Below are 25,341 nucleotides of genomic sequence, written 5' to 3'. Positions count from 1 at the left end.
CTGCTTCAAAGGTGGGGACAGCCTTAGCATGTAAAGCAGTGAGGTACACCATTCTTCTAATCTCTGCAATAACCTTCACTAATTCTGATCATATAGGAGGTATAGTAGAAAGCCAATGCATGGGAATGGTTCTTCTGGCCACTGTCAAAACATGGGAGGATAGTTTCCTGGCAAATTTGGAGAGGTCCGAAAAAAGGTAGGCCCAAAAAAAAGTGGATTGGCTCAAATACAACAGGAGCTTTTATGAGTAGCTTCAAAAGGTCAAGGACTTCTCTCCAAAAGGTGCAATGTGTTGGCAAATCCAGAAAATGTGGAAGAGAGCGCCAGTTCCTTGCCACATTACTAGCAGGCAGGAGAAGCATTCGGATTGTGAGCATAGAGAACCTCAGGAATCCTATACCAAAACATCATGTGACAGTAGGCAGGAAAAATCACCTGGTTGCGTCCAGGATGGCGGGTACATTTGTCCTAGATTCAGGCTCTATATGAATTTGTTCCACTAGGGGAAGTGCTGAGCCCTTCAGCAATGAAGTAATGAGCCCAGCTGAAGCAAGTGGGCTCATTAGGGCCTCTATGAAACTTCCCAGCCTGCATATGAAGATGCTCAATCCTGGAACCAGTTCTGTGCCTGAGTAGACTGGGGAGCTTCAGTTCTGTCTGTGTGGTGAGACAAACGCCTGTGTGGCCAACCTCTAAATAACAGGGAGATAGGGACTGGGTGCAGCACAAGGCTACACCTAGTGGATAGCAAGGGAAGCTGTGTGTAAGTGGCCAAGTTGGCAAGGATTTATTTTCATGTTTCTTTTTGTTGTGATGTTTTTCCTCTTGTAAATCATGTAAATAAACCCCACCTTTGTTTTCTCACCTAAACTGCTGTTTTGCTGTCCCTGTTTTGTGTTGTGAACTCATCCAGGGGGTCACACACACACGCTGCCGAGCTAACCCCATAACAATCAGTATTTTATAAGTGTTTTCTTTATATACTGCACATATAGAAGATCCGGAGGCAGTCTCCCAAATTCTACTCCATTGATCCAAGGCAATATCCCGTTGGATGATTCGGGGCCATTTGCGCATATAAATATGCGTGTCAATAGTAAGGGGGAAGGCGTCCTCAAGAAGTTTATAAGTAGAGGAAATAATGCCCCATTGGTATGGACCCTGAATGCAGATGAGTTCAAAGGGAGTAGGCTTCTCAAGGGTTAGAGAGGAGGCTTTAGAGGAAAAAAAATGACGTATCTGCAGATAAACACAATACTGGTGAGATGACATACGAGTAGCTTTTTGAATCTCAGAAAACGATTTAAGCTTGCTGGTCACTGGGTGGACCAAGTGTTGCAACTGAAATAGATTGGCTTCAGCCCAGGGACGCAAGTTAGCCAATGCCAAGTTATATGGGAGACTGGGATTAAGTATAACATTGGTCAGGGGGGAACACTGAGAAGCCAGAGCAAATCTAACCCTACACTACCTCCATATAGATAACGTGAAATGCATGAGCTCGAGCAAAAGATGTTTGCAAGAGTAGGTTTCAGTGTTGGTCAAGGACAAGAGTAGAGAGCAGGGGTGTGTGGACTTATCTGTAGCCACTCAATCTCGGCTCATTTAATAGGGGGGCTTTGGGAAGACTACGACACCAGGGCACAAAGGTGAGTAGCCAAATATTAAGACACAATGTCTGGGGCCCCCAGACCCCCCCTAGACTGAGGAGAGAGGTGGACAGTATGGCAATGCGGTGGGATTTACTATGCCAGATGAAATGGAGGAAGGATTTCTGAATGGAGCGCAACTTGGTCATGGGAATAGGAACAGGAAGCGTCTCAAACAGGTACAGAAGTTTGGTCAGTATGGTCATTTTTAGCACATTAATCTGGCCAAGGAAGCAGATGGCAAAATTATCCCAATATTTTAAAGATTGAGAGATTGTATGAAACAGAGGGGAGAAATTAGCTTCATAAAGGGAGTGGTATAAGGAAGTAAGATTGATACCTAAATACGTCAAGGCATGGGGGCACCACCGATAGGGATAGTTGAACTGAAGGGGGGATAAAATTGTAGACGGTATATGGAGTGGCAATACTTCAGTTTTATACATGTTGACCTTATAACCCGACAGTGCACCAAAATGCTGTAGGGTACGGTGTAAGACCGGCAGGGTAATGTGGGGTTCCGTCAACATCAGCAAGATAATATAATGACTTTTAATTAATGTATACTTATACTTATAATTTATGTTTCGTTTGTATCTGCCTGGATTTCATGTTTAAAATTTCATATACAAAAATAAAACAACAGTGATAAAAAATGTTTGAAAGGATAAATGTGTGCATGTTTATACATTCTTCACTGTAGCCATAGAAATAGAGCTAAACAAAACATTTAAACTTTCTCTCTTTTTTGCCAAAGGCTAGATATGTTTTAATTTATTATAACTTGAATAAAATAGTTACCTGACATTTGGACAAATGGAGTCTGGGAAACATTGGTACTGCCCTGTAAATGCAAGACATGGTTTAAACTTCACTCAGTAGTAGATCACGTTTATTAAATTATGCAATGTATCAATTCATTTTGAAATGTTAGATATCACAAAGATGAACTTGAGCCTTATGTGCATGAAAATAAAATGGACATATAAGAAAGAAAGTCTAAGAAAGAGATATATAGTTATATAGTATTACTATGAATAGAGAAAAATAGAAAATATTTTATAATACAGACAAAAAATAGAGATTTCTCTTTCTCCATTAAAAATTAAATTGTGCTTTGTCCATGCAAGGCAAAGTAACAAGTCCACAAGGTGAACAAGATTTCAACATATTGCAGCTTACCAGTGCTTAATAAATGTGTTGACTGCAATAAATGTTTTAGGCTTTTCCCTTTTATTTTCACCTGGTGAGACTGTCAGTAACACACTTACTGTCCTAGGGTGACAACACTACACACATTGTTGTCACCAAGGACACAAAGTGTATTAGGATCACGAAAAACCTGATCAATATTAGTAAGCAATATTTATTGGACTTTGAGAGCACTGTTGTTTGTACCATTTTAATGGTTATTTCACTTCACAAGAGGCACGTGTGATTATTATTATATTATATATATGTGTATGCGTGATTTATACATATATATATATGGAAATGTTTTTTCACATGTTTTGAGCTATTTATTTTATTGTGTTGATTTTATGATTTATGGGCACTAATTAATACTAATTGATATCACTGTCACATTTATATATATATTTTTATGAGATTTTGTGATTTCACACTTTTTATATATATTAATTTTCCATTTAAATGTGCATATATATTTTGGGTGTAGCGCTACATTCTTTATTATATTTATTTATCACAATCACTGGTGTATGATTTAATGTTAGCAGCTTCCCCTGGGATTTATATATATTTTGATTTAGTTTAAACACTTGGGATCGCAGGAGGTTCACACCACTACTGTTACAATAATTACTTCTAAAGCCCGAGTATAGCTCGAGGTTACCGCTTGTAACCTGAAACCTGAAACCTTACCCCGAGCTACACTCAGGTATACCACCAGGGAGGTTAACTGGCAACTGTGTGGTCAAGCAACACTATACCCAAATTAAATTTATATAATTTTTTCACACAAACTGAACTTTCTTTTGGTGGTATTTGATCACCACTGGGTGTTTATATTTTTATTATATAAATGAAAAAATACCAACAATTTTGAAATAAACAATATATTTTACTTTCTGCAATAAAATATATTTAATAAAAACTTAAAAAAATGTATTCTGCTGCATGTCTTTGGTAAACATCCCAATAAGTGTATACAGTATTAATTGGTTTGTGTAAAAATTATAGTGTCTACAAATGATGGTACATATACTTGAATTTTTACTTATTTTACTAGTAAGGGAGATTATCAGCAACTTATAGTGGGACTGTAATAGTGTGGCGGGCAATCTGAGACTAACTGACCCATTGTGGGAACTGACTAACTGCCACTGACATCCCCAGTGACACTAATATACTAATATATACACTGTCACTGTACTAATGACAGTGGCTGGGAAGGGGTTAACATCTAGGGGCAATCAAGGGGTTAATTTTGTGCCTAACAATGTGTAATGTGTGTATGTGCAGTTTTTTTTACTACAGATCAATTTGTTAAACACAGTAATCATTCCCTCTGTATAGAGCCCTGTGTTGTTTGTCAATTCAGGACTCTGGGCTGTGATTTGACACAGTCAGTCAGCAAGTCCCAGCCATGAATGATTGGCCAGGATTTGCTGACAAACTCCTGATGTGTAAAATCAAAGGGGAGTAGGTGGGCGGGGACGCCTGAAACCTGGAAACAGGCAGCAATGTACAGCTATGTCGCTGTGTAGTACATGTACTGTGGTGAGTCGGCAAGCAGATAAAGAAAAGGAAGAACACAATTGTCCTGACCTAGTGTAGCTCTGTGGAACTTTATTTTAAAGTTAATAAAAACAATGGATGCACTCCAAATGAAAGCCCATGGTAAGGAAGTGTGTAAGTGGCCATGATGGAGGAATACTGCTGCCAGCTCACCTGAAACATGGCCAATGACATGGCTGCAATGCCACTATTGTGGTCTTCTCTCCAAGCTGGACCAGGCTGTGGTGTTAATGGCTGGAGGTATTAGTACACTGCCAACTTACTGCTTCCACTGCTTCATTCTACCCAATTATGCTAATAGTCTTATTCAAATTCTTCCCAAGCTTCACATTGTAGTAAGTGTCATATAGTAATTGACCCAGTAAATAATAATGGAAATGGAATCATGTATTCCTAGTAGAATGTGAAAAGACTTTGAAAGACTGCAATGTAGACCCATGGATGTGAACAGGTAATGTGAAAAGGCTGCATATGGAAATTGGAAACCTAATATTCCTGAACATTTATTATAAGTATATTTAACCCCTTGCCCTCCAGAGGATTTACCCCCCTTCCTGACCAGACCATTTTTTTGCTATACAGCGCTCCATTACTTTAACTGACAATTGCGCGGTCATGCAACACTGCAGGGATCCCTGTTAACAAAGTCTGGATGTGACAAAACGCGTCCGGGGCACGTGACGTGGTGACGTTCAGACGCTCTTCCGGAAGTGCTGTGGCGGCCATTTTTGTTCTTGGAACACGCGGTTGTGTTTGCCCTGGAATCCTCCATACAGGTGTATGGGTAGTGGGGAACTTATTACCAATTACAGATTCCTTCTCTGAAGTGGTATGTTGAGGATATTGTAACACCATTGAGGAGAGGCTCAATTGTGGAAACAATCGCTTTGTGTGTGGAAGCTGATCTCTTCTTATTTTAATGTAAGTTGCTATATTAAAGTACTGTGATTATTTATTATATACACTGATCCCTGGTCTGTTTATGAGGTCTGTGGGAAGTGGTTGGAAAGGCTGAAGGAAAAAGTTTGGAATTAATCTCATCTATGGCTTGTGTTACTACCTTGAGGGTAATTATGCACTTCTGTTATTTGTGTGGAGTGAATAACATGTAAGGTAGAGGTATTTTTTCTCACGGTTGCTGTGGCACGGGAGTGTTTTTGCATGTAACACGTGTGGCACTTTTATTATATTTTGGATATTATTTGGATAAAGCACTATGTCGAGTTTTTTTCTTTGAGGTATATGAAGATTTATTTTTGGAGTACATCAAAAAAAGGCGGTTTGAAGATACGAAGATTTAAGAAAGTATTGATTTAGAGATAATCTCTTTGGGAGTTATTTGGATTTTTGATTTTTTGGACTCTTATTTTTGGACTTTATACACTAATATAGATTTTTTGGGACTTATTTTGGGACTTTATACACGAATATTTGAGTTTTCTGTCACCAAGTGTGCTGAATGATTAATTGATTTATGTATGTACTTCAGGGGAAGGACGGTTAAAGTGACTTGGTGGGGTATTATAGTGAGAGCAGGTTAGTGCTGGATATTTAATATATATATACATGGTTTTGCGCACCCGTGCTGCCCTGTAGCAGTATTCCTGCTACAAGGCAGCGCAAAAGCGATTAATATGAGAATAGCAAAAGATACATGGTCGGTTTCTAAACCCACATTTTTCCAAAATGGAAACTAGACCAAAGGATAATCTCTTTATCAATCATGTACACAGCTGGTTTCACTAAAACAGAAGAAAATCAAAGCTATATTTTCTGGCATATGCATTTTTCTAATATCAAAATGTACAAAAAGTTGATAAATATGAATTAACGAGTTTTAAATTCCAACATTATAAAAATGTTCAGCATTTAAATACATTTCCCTTTCTTCATAGTTTGGGGAATAGCTCCTAGGCCAATCTAAGAGTAGATTAATATTCATTATTATTTCACAGAGTCAGTGAAATTTGTGGCCCTAAGGCTCAGTTGACATCTATGCACTTTTGCACTTCATTAATTTAAATAGGCTGCTGTGCCTGTATTTCCCAAAGAAAACGATGCATGCAGCTTTCAAAATGTGTCCCGCAGGGAAATCGCATGGTCGTTTTGACCATGTGATTTTCCTGCAGTTCAGGCACCCACACAAGCGCTACTGGTTGTGTCGGTGCCTACTAGGGGGCAGTTGATATTACAAAATAGATTTTCCTGGCTGATAACTATTATGCAGGATCTTTGATTATAAGGATCATTCGGTGTTTAGGCTGTTTTTGCATGATCAAGTGCTGCTTTTTTTTATATAGTCATGTGCAAAAATATTGGCACCCGTGCATTTCTGTCAGATAATGCACCACTTCGCCCAGAAAATTGTTGCAATTACAAATGCTTAGGCATTCTCATGTTTTATTTCTTTTATTTATTTCTCAAAACAAGAGTTGGGAAAAGGAATCCTTCTAATCTGAGAGACTTGGAGCAGTTGGCGAAAGAAGAGTGGTCCAAAATTCCAGTGGAGAGGTGGAAGAAACTCATTGATGGTTACAGGAAGAGAATGATTTCAGTTATTTTTTCCAAGGGGTGTGCTACCAAATATTAAATTGAGGGTGCCAATAATTTTGTCCAGTTCATTCTTGAGGTTTTGCATGTATCAGCTTTGGCTTTTTGTTTCTCCACTTTTTTGTGTCATACTAATACACACAAAATAAATAAACATGAGAATGCCTAAACATTTGTAATTGCAACAATTTTCTGGGTGAAGTGGTGCATTATCTGACAGAAATGCAGGGGTGGAAATATTTATGGCCATGACTGTAGGTTGCTCAACTGGTGCTAAAGATAGCTCGGTAAACTTTGTCTCACCCTATTGTAACCAACCAGATGAGGAGATGATTAGGAATGAGCTAATTGTAAGTCAGAAGTAAACTTATATATACACTATATTGCCAAAAGTATTTGGATGCCTACCTTTACATGCACATGAACTTTAATGACATCCCAGTCTTAGTCCGTAGGGTTCAATATTGGCCTGGCTCACAGTCAACGCTCTAATTCATCCAAAAGGTGTTCTGTCAGGTTGAGGTCAGGACTCTGTGAAGGCCAGTCAAGTACCTCCACTCCAAACTCACTTATCCATGTCTTTATGGACCTTGCTTGGTGCACTGGTGAGCTGTCATGTTGGAACAGGAAGGGGCCATCCTCAGACTGTTCCCACAAAGTTGGGAGTATGAAATTGTCCAAAATGTCTTGGAATGCTGAGGCCTTAAGAGTTCTCTTCACTGTTACTAAGAGGCCAAGCCCAACCCCTGAAAAACAACCCCACACCATAATCCTCCCTCCATCAAACTTTACACTTGGCACAATGCAGTCAGGTAAGTACCATTCTCCTAGCAACCGCCAAACCCAGACATGTCTATCAGCTTGCCAGACAGAGAAGCGTGATTCATCACTCCAGAGAACACATCTCCACTGCTCTAGAGTCCAGTGGCAGTGTGTTTTACACCACTGTGTCCGACTCTTTGCATTGGTGATGTAAGACTTGGATGCAGTCTTATCCCCTCCACTATCCCCTCCCTCCTAGATTGTAAGCTCCAAGGAGCAGGGCCCTCGAACCCCTCGTGTATCGCATTGTATTATTATTGTACTGTCTCATTTATTGTCTCCCATTGTAATGTACAGCGCTGAGCGAAATGTTGGCGCTATATAAATACTGTATAATAATACAGCACTTTATAGTACTGTATATAGCACAGGTTGGCATTGCATAACAACTGTATAACTATCTCTGCCTGCAAATACTTTGTCAGTTGTTCTGATCCATTCAAAGTCCCGACATACATTCACAGAGGGCTGCTAGGAACCCTAACTTTTATAGAGAGTGGCTGGCACATAAGAAAACCCCCATTATTGGTCTTTCTAAGCCACCTGACCACAGTCCAAAGGCCCAGAAATGCATTATTAGTCATTTACATGTGCAATTTGTTTTGCTAGGAATCAAAATTCAGACAAAATTTGCTAATTCAGAGATTCTAATGTAACAAATAAACAAATATTATTTAAAATAAATTATACTGAAAACAACAAAATAATTCATATTCATTCGGATGACATGATGCGATAGCTTGGGCCTTTTCTTAATGTTTGAAGAATCCGGTATAACGTAACAATATAGTGAATGATCCGGATTGATTCAGATCCATTTGTTTTTACTCTAGTGTGTGTAGCATAAATATTCTAAAATTATTTTTGTATTGGGGTTGAACTAGAGAGACTATTCTATAATTTGTATTTGCATACAGTATACTCTACCAAAATACCGTACCATTCTGAAATTAATTGATTCTAACATAACGAATATGACAAAACAAAATTATTTATGATTGATGCACACCTCTAATTGCTATAACAGGAAATGACCACATCAGTTTACAGGTTTTTTTTTAACTGCAGATGACTTTAGTTCAGGTTGAACCCATGTTAGACCTAAACCCCATGCTTACCCCTTGTTTTAGCAAAGATTGTTTATTGTAACAAATTTGATGAGTTGAACGTTCCAGGTTCAGATTCAGGTGAGGTTTAACAAACATAACTGAAGTTTTGGACGTCGTGTCTGAAGCTCATTGAAGTCATTGGTAGCTGAATCTTTAAAACCAATTTGAGCCATTTTAAGGCTAATAGACAAAGGATTGTCAAAAAGGGCATAGGTATCTGGGCATTAAATAACCATAAGAATAGAGGCTTAAAAAGTAACTGCTATCGCTTGAAGTACAAGGTTTGCCCAATAACAAAAAAAGCCTGCACCACGCTTACTTTTGGCACTCACCAGTCACCATGTGTGCCCTCTAGGAATCGGAGCCTGACCATTGGGGATCCCGAAGCTGGCAGCTGTGTCCGGGACTCCGGGCATGGAATCGAGCAATTTGAGGAACGTCACACTATCATTACTTGACCGAGTGGGTGGTGATTGACACTTCTCTCACACCTAACTGGATAGGCCTCTATCACTAGAAGTCTCTCACGGTGGTAGCCTTATTGACTCTCTACTTGTCACTTTTTCACTACAGGACGGGGATTCTACTTCATATCCAACACTCGGTGCATTGCACCTTGCTTATGCAGTTCACTAAAGAATATCACATTATCTCCATCTGATTTAAAAGGTAGTGAGTGACATTTGACATTGTTGCCTACATCTGGCTTCACACACAGGTAGGGCTCTGCCATTCAAGCACTATACGGCGGCTGCCTCATGGACTTCCTTTATCTCAGAATAATGAATTTTACATATATTCAGCTGTCTGCCAACTGCCATTTGTCTACACATTGCTGCTGGACTATACATCTTCAAGGATCTTTATTTTATATCTATTGCCTTGTGAAGGCTTATTAGTCCATACTGCATTTATACTTGAGGACTGTGTTTTCTGGCCACAACTATTGATCTACGGCTTACTATTACCTGGATTACACCAGTGCCTTTAATTGTCACTCATTAGCATAAGCATCTATGTGTGGAATGTATCTAGATACATGGCCACAATATTTTAGTTCCCATTGCATTTTCTATTTGGGCTCCTATTTCCTTGCCAATTGAAGTTACACATGTATTTTTGATAATTATTATATAGCCATGTTGTATTTTCTCCATGATATGTCAATCCCCACCATGGTGGTGCACCCTGATATGTTTTTGCTGTCTGTGCAAAAGACCTGTGAGTCATTGCCCCTGCAGCATAGCATTACTTATGGCCTAGCCATGATGTCTCTCTTTTTTATTTTTTTGTTTTAAGGTTGCTCTGTGTATTGTCTTAAATTGAGGTGATAGCTTTTTGCAGTCTTTACCGAATTGTCTTTCATGTGCAATTTTGCTAATAAAAGCATATTTTGATGATTATTTGAGTATCGCATTGTCCTTTATGTAACCGCTTTTCTTGTGAATTCTTTATTCACGTTTTTTTGTATCTGAGCACCACCCTGTTAAACATATACCAACACACACAAAAAAATTAACAAAATACTGTTTAGTGGGGAGCAGCATTTATTATAATGCTTAAAATGGAATGTTAAAACTGCAAATTCCTTTAAATAAGATGCCTGGGAGATGCCCTAAACCTGCCTGTACAGGGGTAAATCTTTATAAGGTGTAGGAGATAGTGAAGCGAAAATGACATTTAGAAATAAAAAAAGTTTTCCCCTGACATTTCCCTGCTGGCTTCTTTTTTTTCTGTAAAAAGAATCATTGTCCCGTTCCCCTCCCTAAACGTCACTTTTACAGTATGTCCTAAAGCAGACTAACAGAAAATATAGACAGAAAACATTATGTGCCCCCAACCCAAAAATAAAAAATCCATAACCCTAATCTGAGCACATAGCCAGGAAAGTGAGGGGCAGTAATGTGGTCCTACTCTTGAGCTATAGCTGTCCACACACCCACAACATTGGGAAGGTGCCTTGTGGCCTTATGGGTGTAGGCATGTGAGGGTAACTCTTCAGAATCTTGTTTAAAATAACAAGGTATGCCCCCAATAGAAATTAGTTAGGGTTACATACCCCTGGTTACTCACTGAAAAAATAAATAAAAAGTAAATAAATACAAACACACATAATAAAGGCCACAATCCGTCTTAGACAAAAACAGGTGTCCCTTTTTCTAGATCCATTGTCATTCACATCATCCAGTGATGTGGATCCATGTCATCACAAAGAACTTCCAAAACAAAAACATGATGACCTGTCCACACACGCCGACTACCACTCACCAATGACTTCTCCCCGATCCGTCATTTAGTATATTAACAAAGGGATGGGAATAGAGGCTAACATTATTTACTGAAAATGGCCATCAATGTCTTTGCCCAGTTTTGGCCATGTGGCCATATTTGGGCAATTATGTCAGCTACCATCTCGGTTTTTTTGTTTACATGGCTGGGTAGGACGCAGCAGGTGCCGACATCTGCTGCTTCCTTAACATCTCCTTTGAGGATTGTTGGCATATACATATTTTTTTTCTCTAACAATATTTAGCTGTATACCAGCAAACTCTCATCTTTATTCTATAAACTTTCTGGCCTCGAAGACTTTACTAGTACTTTTGAGTGGATTTTTAAGAATGACTTTTTAGTCATATATATATATATATGTATATATATATATATGTGTGTGTGTGTGTGTGTGTGTGTGTGTGTGTGTGTGTGTGTGTGTGTTTTTGATTGCAGCCATCATTTGGCACTTTTTTCTTTTCCACCAATAATATTTATTAGTAGGTTGTTAATTTTTTCTTCTTTTGCATAGCAGAACATTATTCGACACAGCAATTAGGACTTCACCATGGTAAAATCTCTTTCATCATCCACATTTATGGACACAAGAAGTAGTATTGTGGAAAGTAATATATAGAACAGAACAGTTTTTTCTATGGAATGGACAGATAACAAGATAAGTTCCGTCTATTATTAGTACATACCGTCTTTTTCCTAGGACATTTTTTAGGACATTTTTTTTCTGCCATAGAACTGCAAATGTTTTTATTGGAGACTGTAACTCCATTTTTGATAGTTTACAACTATTTCTGTTTGTTTTTTACATCTAAATAAAAATGACTTATTTTTCTATTTTTTTATTTATTATGAATTTAAGTTTACGTTTGTTTTTTTACATATTTTCTTTTCACATACTTGTTCACATTTTTTTCCACAATTTTTTTTTTTACACCAGACATACACACTATACAATGTTTTCTTCTCATTTTCACCATATAGTGTCTTTCATTATTTCACTCATCATTTATTGTTTTTTTATTTTATTGTCATCACTACATTACACCTATTCAGTTCTTATTCTCAGTCCTCATAGGCACATAAATAAAACGTATTTAAACTTTATTACTTAAATGTATTACTTTCCAGCATTATTTCTCATGCACCTTAACATTAATTTTTTTTTTTCGTCATCTTTCTCTCGCATACTTTCAATTTTTCTTTCAGTTTCAAACTATATTTACCCATTTCTTATTCATTCACTTCATCACCCTAATCACTTGCACATGTTTATCTTCTCATCTACACGGCCAGTGGTGCATAAGTTCTTCCCTCCTGCTCTTTACCTTTATGACTAAGCCCCAGTGGGTGGGACAAAACATGTCAGAGGGCGTGGCTTGTGGAGTGGTGCAATGCTGAGGCCATCTTACACATCTTACACATGTTAACCACATAGACTGGATTGGGTCGAGCTGCGATTTTTCTAAGTATGCTACACACTACTGGATAGTGATGTCTTCATCCAGCACCTCATTCCTGAGTACCATTGGGCCTATCTCCTTCTTTGTTTGGAGTGGCACTACAAATATTAGCAGATCACAATGAGTAGAAAAAAAATAACACTAAATACAGCGTTTGGCACCCTCTAAACATGTTAAAATTTTGGCATTTGGATGAACGACTGAACAAACAAACGGGGTTTGGACCAAAATTGAAGCTCACATCTAGTGATAGATTATTGTTCTCCAACAACTTCTATAGACTTACATGCACTGTATGAACATAAATGTGTTTTTTACTTTGTTTTGATCTGCTCTACAAAATTGAGAGCTAGCTTCCGTAAGATAAATTTGATTTAAAGATGAATTTTCTTTGCTAAACATTCCCATCACCATAATTTTTCTTCATGGTAGACTACATTTACACACAATATATTAAAAATACAATATTGTATGCTTCTCATAATGGTATGGTATGTTCACTAGAAATGAAAGAATCATGAAAAAGAAATCCCCTTTACCATGGCAAAGCCTATTTCTTTATTACCAGCTATTGGTGATGAAGTTGGTTTTTCAATCAGTACAGATTTGATACACTCAGTTTTGGAGGATATTGTCAGCTGCTGGGACTTAAGGAGGCACATGTTTTTTAAAAAGTGCAACTTTTAATACATAGAATTTTGAATTAAAAAAAATTGCTGCACGGGGTTACAGTTGTAGGGGTTGCAAATACATGCAAAACTGTTAGAAATAATTTACTAAATGAATTGCAGTCTGAAAAGCATGAAATGACAGCCTTCACCTGCCTTCTATATCAGGCGAATGCCTACTGATTTAAAGCATCCCCCCTTTCTGCTAAAGTATCTAATGCTTGTTTTGTCTAGGGAATGAGAGAAATCAGAGTCTTGCTTGCCTCTTACTCTATTGCCCCACACTCTTCTTCCTGCCAGTTTTGCTTAAGGTGGAACTGAACCCTCTTATCCTTTTCAATCATAAAAACGACCATCTTAGCCTCTGTTTGATTTACACCTGCCATGGCACTACACAATTGATTATTTATGACATCAAGCAATTGATGGTTTGACAGTTTGGTTGAGAATGTGACAATTAGTATCTTGGATTGCCTTGAATGTAACTGTTTTTTAAAACCATTAAATTGAGGGATTTAGTTCTGCTTTAAGACATTTGTCTATTTTTGTCTGTCTCGGATCAGTTATGTCACTGCCCCTTTTTCCAAAGTCATCACATACAAAGCAGGACCAACAGACACCACTGATTCTGCATGGTATGTGATTACATCAGAGTGCACATCTACACTCTCGGATGGGAGAACAACACCAGAGCATGACCCTGGATTAAGTTGAGTATTCTTCTGTTTCTCTATTATACCACTCACTTGACAAAATGAGCAGTAAACCCTTTATTAGAAGGGGCTGAGCATAAGCATTTTTAATAATTTTTGAAAGTCCAGGAATTCAGCTTTAATCCCTTCTGATTGGCTTATACAAAAGACAGGCAAACTGTGTCCTGGGCTACTAGAAATGAAAAGGCATTCCAGTCCAACCATTCACCGATCAGCCATAACATTATGAAGACCCACCTAATATTGAATAAGTCTCCCTATTGCTGCCAAAACAGGCTAGATCCATTGCAGCATGAATGCCAGTAGACCTCTGAAGCTACAGTATGATGTGGTATCTGGCACCAAACCATCACTAGCCAATCCTTTAAGTCCAGCAAGTTGCAAGATGGGGCCTCCATGGATTGGTTTCCCAGTAGAACATTGTCTCCACCAGCTTGTCTTCTTCCCATACTGCATCCTGGTGCCATCTCTTCTGTAGGTAAGCGAGTCACATACACCAGACCATCCACATGATGTAAAAGACAATGTGATTCATCAGACCAGGCCACCTTCTTCCATTGCTCCATGGTCCAGTTCTGATGCCCACATTCCCATTGTAGGCACTTTTGGCTGTTGACAATGCTCATTCCCATGTGCCCACTGTGAACATGGGGATGCATGGGCATCCTGACTGCTCTGCAGCAACACGGTCCCATACACAACGAACTGCGATTCATCACATCTGCTTTCATCACATTAACAAAATGTTTACTTGCTGTCTTTTATATCCCACCAACTTTTAGATGTCATCAGATTGAGATAATCAATGTTATTCACTTTACCTGTCAGTAATCTTAATCTTATGGCTGATTTTTGGCTATGCTCTTCACAATTACATAAATTGCCGCAAACTACTGGTCAGATTTACCACAAGTTATATTTTGGGCAAATCGATTTGCTCAACCCTCATAACCTTTAATTATAAACATACACATAAATAGTATAACTCAATGCTGTTGATTAATAGTAAGCCACAAACAATGACAAATGCAAACAACAAGAAGCGGTAACATCAATAACGCACAATTATTTGTGATTATGAGACACAGGAGATGACGAACTATGCAGTTTTTGCATACTGTAAACAGAGAGTTCCTGCCACATGCAGCAGACAAATTCAGAGGTTAAGATTTGAATGAAATTTGCCCATCAGGGGTTTTCTAAAGAGCAGCAGCTGTCTGTAAGGGAAAAATGCTCTGTAATAAAAGAGTTGCTTTAAAAGCAGAGTGTTTACCCTATGGCAAACTACAAGGGCTGATGAAAGATAAAGCAAGGGTTTTCTGCAACAATACAACAGACGTTTGGACAAGCATCCTTTTTCATCTCATTCATAAAGCTCTGAAGGCTTTACACTTACACATACAGATTTTTCATCATAACATGTTGGTATTTCATGGATCAGGATACATCTAATTCCATTGCTTAAGAAGGGTTTGTGTATTATCAAAGCCAATTGCCAAAAAGGTAAAGGCTGCCTTAAAGCATGCATCCAAAAAAATGTTTCTTTACAGGTATATCCATTGCTAATACATTTACTAGACATGTGCATGCCGGAAATTTTTATTTTGTTTTGGATACATTCGTTCATGGAAGAATTTCATTTTGTCATATTTATTATTAGAGATGAGCGAATCGAACCAGGTGAAGTGGAATTCGATTCGAATTTCAGGAAAAATTCGATTCGCGTCGAATCCGAATATTAGCCTACTTCGGGTGCGGATTTTTCCCGATCAGCCGGCAAAAGTGTCCCTGCAGAGAGCTCCGCTATTTCTGACAGTTCTCTGACAGTTCCTTCACATGTACAGCGGTTGAAACATTGTATCTATTTGTTTCCATTTAGGATACAGATGTTATTATTCGGAAACAGATACAATGTTTCAACCGCTGTAAATGTGAAAGTCAGAGAACTGTCAGAAATAGAGGAACTCTGCAGATACACTTTTTGCCGGTTTGGAATTATTCTTATTTTCATCCTACTTCTTCTTCTTCTTCTTCTTCTTCTTCTTCATCCTCATCCTCAGAAGAAGAAGAAGAGGATGAGGATGAAGAAGAAGAAGAAGAAGAAGTAGGATGAAAATAAGAAGAATTCCAAGCCGGCAAAAAGTGTATCTGCAGAGCTCCTCTAAGTGTATCTGCAGAATAGAGGAGCTCTGCAGATACACTTTTTGCCGGCTTGGAATTCTTCTTATTTTCATCCTACTTCTTCTTCTTCTTCCTCTTCATCCTCATCCTCTTCTTCTTCTTCTGAGGATGAGGATGAAGAAGAAGAAGAAGAAGAAGAAGTAGGATGAAAATAAGAAGAATTCCAAGCCGGCAAAAAGTGTATCTGCAGAGCTCCTCTAAGTGTATCTGCAGAATAGAGGAGCTCTGCAGATACACTTTTTGCCGGCTTGGAATTCTTCTTATTTTCATCCTACTTCTTCTTCTTCTTCTTCTTCCTCTTCATCCTCATCCTCATCCTCTTCTTCTTCTTCTGAGGATGAGGATGAAGAAGAAGAAGTAGGATGAAAATAAGAAGAATTCCAAGCCGGCAAAAAGTGTATCTGCAGAGCTCCTCTATTCTGCAGATACACTTTTTGCCGGCTTGGAATTCTTCTTATTTTCATCCTACTTCTTCTTCTTCTTCTTCTTCCTCTTCATCCTCATCCTCTTCTTCTTCTTCTGAGGATGAGGATGAAGAAGAAGAAGTAGGATGAAAATAAGAAGAATTCCAAGCCGGCAAAAAGTGTATCTGCAGAGCTCCTCTATTCTGCAGATACACTTAGAGGAGCTCTGCAGATACACTTTTTGCCGGCTTGGAATTATTCTTATTTTCATCCTACTTCTTCTTCTTCTTCTTCTTCTTCTTCTTCATCCTCATCCTCAGAAGAAGAAGAAGAGGATGAGGATGAGGATGAAGAAGAAGAAGAAGAAGAAGTAGGATGAAAATAAGAATTCCAAGCCGGCAAAAAGTGTATCTGCAGAGCTCCGCTAAGTGTATCTGCAGAGCTCCGCTATTTCTGACAGTTCTGTGACATTCCCTCCATACAGCGGTTGAAACATTGTATCTATTTGTTTCCATTTATGGAAACAAATAGATACAATGTTTCAACCGCTGTATGGAGGGAATGTCACAGAACTGTCAGAAATAGCCTATTTCTGACAGTTCTTTGACATTCCCTCCATACAGCGGTTGAAACATTGTATCTATTTGTTTCCTTCTCCTTCTTCTCATCCTTCTCCTTCTTCTCATCCTTCTCCTTCTCCTTCTTCTCATCCTTCTTCTCATCCTTCTCCTTCTTCTCATCCTTCTCCTTCTTCTCATCCTTCTCCTTCTCCTTCTTCTCATCCTTCTCCTTCTCCTTCTTCTCATCCTTCTCCTTCTCCTTCTTCTCATCCTTCTCCTTCTTCTCATCCTTCTCCTTCTCCTTCTTCTCATCCTTCTCCATCTTCTCATCCTTCTCCTTCTCCTTCTTCTCATCCTTCTCCTTCTCCTTCTCCTTCTTCTCATCCTTCTCCTTCTTCTCATCCTTCTTCTCATCCTTCTTCTCATCCTTCTCCTTCTTCTCATCCTTCTTCTTCTTCTCATCCTTCTTCTTCTCATCCTTCTCCTTCTTCTCATCCTTCTCCTTCTTCTCATCCTTCTCCTTCTTCTCATCCTTCTTCTCATCCTTCTCCTTCTTCTCATCCTTCTCCTTCTTCTCATCCTTCTCCTTCTTCTCATCCTTCTCCTTCTCCTTCTTCTCATCCTTCTCCTTCTTCTCATCCTTCTCCTTCTTCTCATCCTTCTCCTTCTCCTTCTTCTCATCCTTCTCCTTCTCCTTCTTCTCATCCTTCTCCTTCTCCTTCTTCTCATCCTTCTCCTTCTCCTTCCTCATCTCCAAGGGCATTTAAATTAAAGGTACAGTGTTCTGCACTAATTTAAAGGCTCTCTGAAGCCTAGAAACCCTTTTAATAAGTTAAATTCGTAGCGAATTAATTCGCATCGAATCGAATTTCTTCCTCAAATTCGGCGAATCAGCCGAATCGAATTTTTGAATAATTCGCTCATCTCTATTTATTATGTTTGTATTTGTTTTCGGAATTTGTATCTTTGGCAATCATTTAGTATATTCATTGGTCCGGATGGATTCGAAAAATTTAGCATTTTTTTCCAGAGATTGCTATATTTTTGGGTGGATTCAATATTCCTATACCGAAACTATTCAAGAGTATTAAATATTTTTGGATGCAACGGAATACATAATGGAAAATTTGGCGGCCCTGAATTTTTCAAGCCTAAGAATTGCATTAGGCTGTGGAACTGAACTGACTGACTGTGAAAATTACAAATTCAATTTAAATCACAAATGTACTCAAATCTGAATTTCCCCATGGGTCCAAAATACTATCTAGTCATGACATCACCAGAATGAAACAAATGCATTCTTTAATTTTGTTATAACGTTTTTCGGTTTCATTGACATTCGTTACTATGCCCATTCGGCATACATCCAAATCTTCAAAAACACAATTTTCATTTGAAAATAATTTTGTTATGAATTGAAACGCACATGTCTAACATTTATACACAATGAGTAAGGCAAAATCAAAAATGTAAAATGGATATCCTTATTGTAACTAAGGCTGGCATTGCACAGAATAGATTGCTAAAGAATAACTAAAGGCAAAACATATTTTGAATTTTGGAGAGAATAGAGAGGGATTAGAACACCTGTCAAGTTTTTGTATGCGCCCCCATCAGGTAGAGATATGTCATGTTTACTGTTATTATTAAAATTAATGCGAAAGAATATCCCAAAGTTTTGGTTGTCCTCAGAACAGTAATAGAGGGGAAACTTTCTAAAAGGGACACTAGCTCTGGTGACCCTGGTGACAACCATGGATTCACTTACTTGAAAAGAATTTCCCCTCACTCCCTTTTATGGAACAGGTAGTGAAAGGAAATCTCCCCAAGGGGCCACAGATGACTAAATTTTTTTTACTGGGGTTATAACCCTCAAGAATCAATTTACTGTCAGGAATCATGAATCAGGCAGAGACAGAAAGTGCAGTTAAAATTACAGCTTTAATTAAATAGCAAATATAACATAGATCAGGAACATAGTCAAAACAGAAGCCAAAGTTTGGATTCCAGAGCAGGTTATCAGATGAGCCAGAGTTATGAAACCAGAAGTCAGCATAGTCAGGAGCCAAAAATCAGAAACAGGAATTAGATGAGAAGTCAGTCAGACTGAGTTGTACACAGAAACATAGGCAAGAACACACTGGAGATCATAGATCACGCAAGGGCAAGGAGGAAATGAGCTAAGCTGCTAAAATAGTAAAAAGGGCTGACTGTAGGATGGACTATTGAGGCAGATAATGGTATCCAAGTGAGTCACTGTGGAGACAATGAGTGGCTGGTAATCAACCTACAGCTGAGCAGCTTCTGAGCACTGAACGAAAAGAGCTGTTCGTAAGTAGCAGGAGCCCAGCCCTAACAATACCCCCTCCTTACTGACCTCTCCCCCTCGGGGGGCACTAGGATTGAGGGAAAAACATAAATGGAAAGCCCAGAGGAGGGAAGGAGCGTGTACGTCCAAGGATGAGACCCAAGAGCGTTCTTCCAGACCGTAACCCTCCAGTGAACTAGATATTGTATGCATCCACAAAAGGAAATGATAGGTTGTATCTCATATTCCTCATGGTTGTCAACCTGAACCAAGGAGAGTACCGAGGTGGTATAGCGGTTACACACCAAAAGTACTGTATGTATAGAAAGTCAGTGGGCTCTCAAAGAAAATACGATTATGTATGAGCAAGCTGCTAACATTAAAGGTCCACCCTTGGTATCATCAATAATAATAAATACAGAAAGGTGCAGAGCTTATAATATGAGCCAATAAATTACATATAAATGCATATAGTGAACAAATATCTGAGTGATGTAAATAATGGAATAGGTAGCAATATCCAATATGATCAAAGTGAGGCGCTCTAATCAGCGCTATGGTGAGATGAAAATATATATATTATTAATATTATTATTATACAGGATTTATATAGCCTATAGAATATATACAGTATATATACCAATCATTTAAATGAACTATTATGCAATGAACATAGGTGATAATAATGTGACACTGAAAGATCAGTGTAAAGGTGATGATGAAATTAGTGACTGCAGTGTGGAATGGGTACATAAATAACAATAACAGATAAAGTCCAATCATAAATGAATCCGTGAATAATGGGTGACATCCAGTGATGGTCAATCCATGAAAATGATTCCTTTATATGTACTTACCAGAAGCGCATATATAATGCTCATATACAGCAAATAAGGCATACTCCTCCACAGGCAGGTCAGGCTATGTTGCAATCAGACACAGGGCTGTGAAACTTAGATATGCCAGAATGGAGGGGTATCTTCAATACAGCAAACAATTCTCAGGAAGAACCAGGCAGGGATCCGTAAGCTTAAACTCCATTTACAAATACCAGATGTCCTACAGAAGCAGTGTAAAGAGCAGAGACATGGTGCTGGCTCAGGCACAGTCACTTCTTCAGTGGGTCATGTCTGTGTGTGGAAGCAGAGAAGTCCGTGCACGGTTCTTCTTGAGGATTGTTTTCACGGATTCACCATCACTTGAAGTCACCAATTATTCACAGATTCATTTATGATTGGACTTTATTTGTTATTGTTATTTATGTACCCATTCCACTACAGTCACTCATTTCATCATCACTTTTACACTGATCTTTCAGTGTCACGTTATTCTCACCTATGTTAATATGTTCTCAAAGATGTTCCTCAAATGCAGGAATTCCCTGCAAAATGAATGTATCAGGCAACATGGATGGCTGCAACCCATAGTTTACCATAAACAGAGATAATCAGGAGGCGGCATTGATGGCGATATTATGAGCAAACTCTGCCCAAGGTAACAGGTCTGACTAGTTGTTACGGTGGTCTTAAATATAGTAACATAGGAACTGTTCCAAGGCTTGGTTGACCCGTTCTGTGGCCCCATTGCACTGAGGGTGATATACCGAGGAGAAGGAAAGCTAAATTCCCAACTGTGCACAAAAGGCTTGCCAAAACCTGGACAGGCACTGGCTATTCCTGTCCAAGATGATAACTTTAGGTAACCCATGTAACTGAAAGATCTTCTGAGAGAATATTGATGCCATTTCTTTGGACGTAGGCATCTTCTTTAGTGGAATGCAATGTGACATTTTTGAAAACCGGTCAACCATCATAAGAATAACTGTATTGCCCTGGGAGTTAGCTAAATACCACAATAAAATCAATAGACAAGTAGGTCCAAGGCCTTTCTTCACTGGATATGGGTTGTAGAAGGTATATAGGAAGGTGTCAGGCTGTTTTATTCTGAGCACACACGGGACAAGCAGCTACAAAGGTGGTTACATCAGCATGGAGACTAGGCCAATAGAATTGTTGAGACATAATCCATAGTTGATTTTTCCCTAGGTGCCCAGCTGATTTGGAAGAATGGTAGGTCTGGTGCAAAGCAGTGCGGAGATTCTCAGGGACAAAGCAGAGGTCATGAGGTTTTTCCAGGATGAGAATGGATTTGAAAAGCCAGAATTCTCTCACCCAAAGGTGAAGTGAGACTAGTGCGAATAGTGGCCGAAATGCAGTCCGGTGGTATCACAGGAATAGGAACAGACTCCATTTTAGAAGAGGAGGAAAGTTGCAGCAATAATGCATCTACCCTTATATTCTTCTTACCGGGTAAGAATGAGACTATGTAGTTGAAGCTTGACAGAAAAAGGGCCCACCGAGACATTCTAGGAGATAAGCCTTAGACAAGAATGCGAGGTTCTCATGGCCAATTAAAATGAGGATCAGCACAGTAGTACCCTCAAGGAGATGCCTCCATTCTTTAAGAGCTAAAATGAAGACTAAAACTTCTCTATCTCCAATTTCATAATTGCATTCTGCTGGAGACAATTGTTTAGAAACGTACCACAAGGATGTATAGGACCCACAGGGTTAAGATGTTGAGACAGGAGAGCGCCTACTCCAGTCTCAGATGCATCAACCTAAAAAATGAAAGGTAACATAGGATCAGGACGTGCAAGCACTGGGGCTGCACTGTGGATTTCCCTCTTTTCTGGTCATATCAGTCAGGGGTTTGACCAGAGAAGAGAAATTATGAATACATTTCCGATAATAATGAAGCCAAGAAAATGTTGTAGAGGACATGATTTATGAGTCGGGGTCACTGAAAGACTGCAGACAGTTTCTCTGGGTCCACTGAAAATCCAGAAACAGATATGACATAATCCAAAAATGTAACCTGTTCACGTCGAAACTTGCACTTTTCCAACTTGCAATACAGGTTGTTCTCAACCTCTGTAACACACTGGAGACGTCTGTGTGGTGGTTCTTTAGGGATTTTGAATTTTTGAGAATATCATCAAGTTAAACCACCACACATTGCTGCAGCATATCCAGATAATTCACTGAGTAGCTAGTAATTAACTGACAGCTGAGCAGCTTCTGAGCCCTGAAAGAAAAGAGCACCAAGACCCCAAAAGACTCAAAATCTCAAGATTGCTTGTATCTGGGTTTAAGGGCACCTTATCCAATGGTCAAGATAAGTATATATCTGAACATAACCCCCTCTGGGCTGAATTAACTATATCACAGACAAATAAAGGGGATACACAATTGTGTCCCAATTTTATTGAAAGAAGACTTCAGCTCTAAACTATGGATACAGTGACTACTAAAAGACTTGTCCAATCTCCCTAAAGCCCAGCATGCCAACTATTCCAGCCTCTGTCAAGTTTCACTTTGTGCTTATCATCGCTATGAGACCAAAGGAGCCCACTTACTGACAGAAATATGGGAATTAGTGCCACCCACAATAACCATGTGCTATACCATCCAACACAAAAGAAAAAAAACAACATGCTTATCTCCTAGGAAAGAGCTTTGTCAGGGGTGCAAAAAAGAATTTAAAAAAGTGTTTTAGTGAGTCAATGCATGGTGCGCATGTGTCAAAATGGTGTCTGTTGGGAAAATATCCCCTTTTTATAAAGATGGCATCTAGGCCATCCCCCTTCCGATTTGCCACTTCCTCTCATGCTCAGTTGAATTTTCCAGTATATAGACTGTGAAGTGTCTGCATCTTACTGCCATCTAGTGAATAATTAAGAAACTGCCAGTCTCTATTCATAAACAACAGCCTTTTTATAAAGGGCACACATGATAACACCTATTCTATCAAGTCCTAATTTAAAGTGATTTATCTATTTATTTATTTATTGATTGATTTATTAAGCCTCAGCATACAAATATCCTTATTTTTTTTATTTAAACTTGGACATTTTTTAAGGAGCCTAAACAATCTATGTACATAATCCTATATACAAAATTCTATTTATATTGCTACCATAGAATTTAGAATCATGTGAGGACACAATTGCACACAAAAGGTAGGTATGTGAACCCCTCACTTAAACCATGTGAAATAAGTGGCCCCAATCAGGAGATCCATTTAGCTTCAATTTTTAAGCCTCTTAGCTGCAATTTTTAGCTTCTTATCGAGGTCACCTTTCCTTTGACCTAAACTGACCTGCTGCACCACCAAGAAGTTTAGAAAGCTGTGGATGTCCACTATGTTTTTTGCCAGACAAGTCTGGCACTATGTCTATCATTTTTCAGTTGACTTCATTGATTTCATTAACATGTTCTAATGTGCAACTCCTCACATGGCAGATGGTCTTTCCCACATATAAGAAAGGACAGATGCATCTGGCCACATATATTACTCCACACAAAATGCAACTGAAGAATGAATTAATCTTTACAATCCTCCCACTTTTTGGGTTATACATTCCTTTGTAGATGGTATATATTTGCACATTTTGCAGTTTTACCTTGAAGTTTCATGTTGATATAGTATGTGGTACTGGAATCTTCTACAAGTGGCTATGAACCAATAGATCTTTTAGATTTTTACCTCCTTTATATGTGATCATTGGGTTCTTGGGAAGAATTTCGAACAAGTTTTTATCAACAAGTAGTACCTGCCAGTACTTCTATGTAGTATTACATATTTGGCCAGATTGTCTTCAAAAGGTGCTTATTATATGTATGCCACCTGATGTGTCCTCTCTTGTCATTTTGGAACCTAATAAAGATTTTCTCATAAACTGATTGGTCGAGAGATGGCAAGCAGTTGGTAGAGGTTGGTTTTCAGTAAATAGTGGTGCAGATCTTACCATTAATGTCTCTGGTAATCTTTAGGTCTAGGAAGTTTGTTGTTTTTTTTTCCAAAAATATTTTTATTAGAAAAAGTAAGGTATAGCATTGTACATTCAAATACTTATCACAGTCCGAACATAGACACATCATGTAGCATCCCATTTCGCAGACAGGATATGGGTTTAAACATAGGTTTACACAAAAGTACATATCTAGTTGAAGTATGTCCCTATTGCAAATGTATATGGCAAACCAGTAGATACAAAGAGTATAGTAAATAAATCAAAATAGGTAAAGTTATTACTGACCTATGTACTGGTGAGCCCTTATGTTGCTCAAATGTTAAGTGTTGGGTAATGCTAGCACAGGATGATTTATATGACAAAATTTGTGTGTCCATTTCGGGAACGTTTAAGCCATGTGAAATCAGGCACACCTGTATGCGAGATGAAATGCCATATTTGTTGGGAATATATGAGTAGTGAAGGGCATATAAAAAAGCTTAAGATAAAGAAAAGTCAGAAAGGAGAATAGCTAGAGAAAGAGATAGAAATGGAAAGAGATAGAAATGTAGAGTGAGGTAGTGGGGGCGGGGAGCGAATGAGAGGAGAAAAAAAAAGGGGGGGGATGGCGGGAATGGGTAGGGAGTAAAGGGGATGTTAAGGTGGACAATTGTGGATAAAATAATTCACATCATTTGGTATGAGCCAAAAAATATAGTCTTACAGTTTAGGATGCAATACATGCAGGGTCAGTCAAAGGGGTAACATGTAGAAGCAATATATATGGACCCACCACTAGAATTAGCTATGTACAAAATGTACATAGATGATGTGTTCATCATATGGAAGGGGAATGAGACAAAATTGATTGATTTTTTGAAGGTATTAAATAACAACAATAAAAATATCGAGCTAACATGGAAACATAGCCACAAATTAATACAATTTTTGGATTTGGAAATTAAAGTGGAAGGAACAAAGATTAATACTAGTACACACTTTAAAGATGTGGATAAAAATGGGTATATCCCGGTGGATAGCTGCCACTTTCCACCATGGTTATATAACATTCCTAA

General features: G+C 38.5%; 1 protein-coding gene across 1 annotated transcript in view; it reads right to left on the bottom strand.

Annotated features, from left to right (window-relative positions):
- The window catches only part of POU2AF2 (POU class 2 homeobox associating factor 2), a 235,733-nt gene that overhangs the window by 52,035 nt on the left and 158,357 nt on the right, over positions 1-25,341 (bottom strand). The window contains exon 3 of the mRNA XM_089670169.1: positions 2,451-2,493. Within this exon, the coding sequence (XP_089526295.1) occupies positions 2,451-2,493 (43 nt within the window). The remainder of the gene's footprint in view (positions 1-2,450; positions 2,494-25,341) is intronic.

Source organism: Staurois parvus, unplaced genomic scaffold (genome assembly GCF_062004578.1).
Source record: "Staurois parvus isolate SC_StPar_1 unplaced genomic scaffold, SC_StPar_1.0 ptg000087l, whole genome shotgun sequence".
Lineage (NCBI taxonomy): Eukaryota > Metazoa > Chordata > Amphibia > Anura > Ranidae > Staurois > Staurois parvus.
The sequence above is the reverse complement of the archived record's forward strand: the minus strand, read 5'-3'. Positions and strand labels throughout refer to the sequence as shown.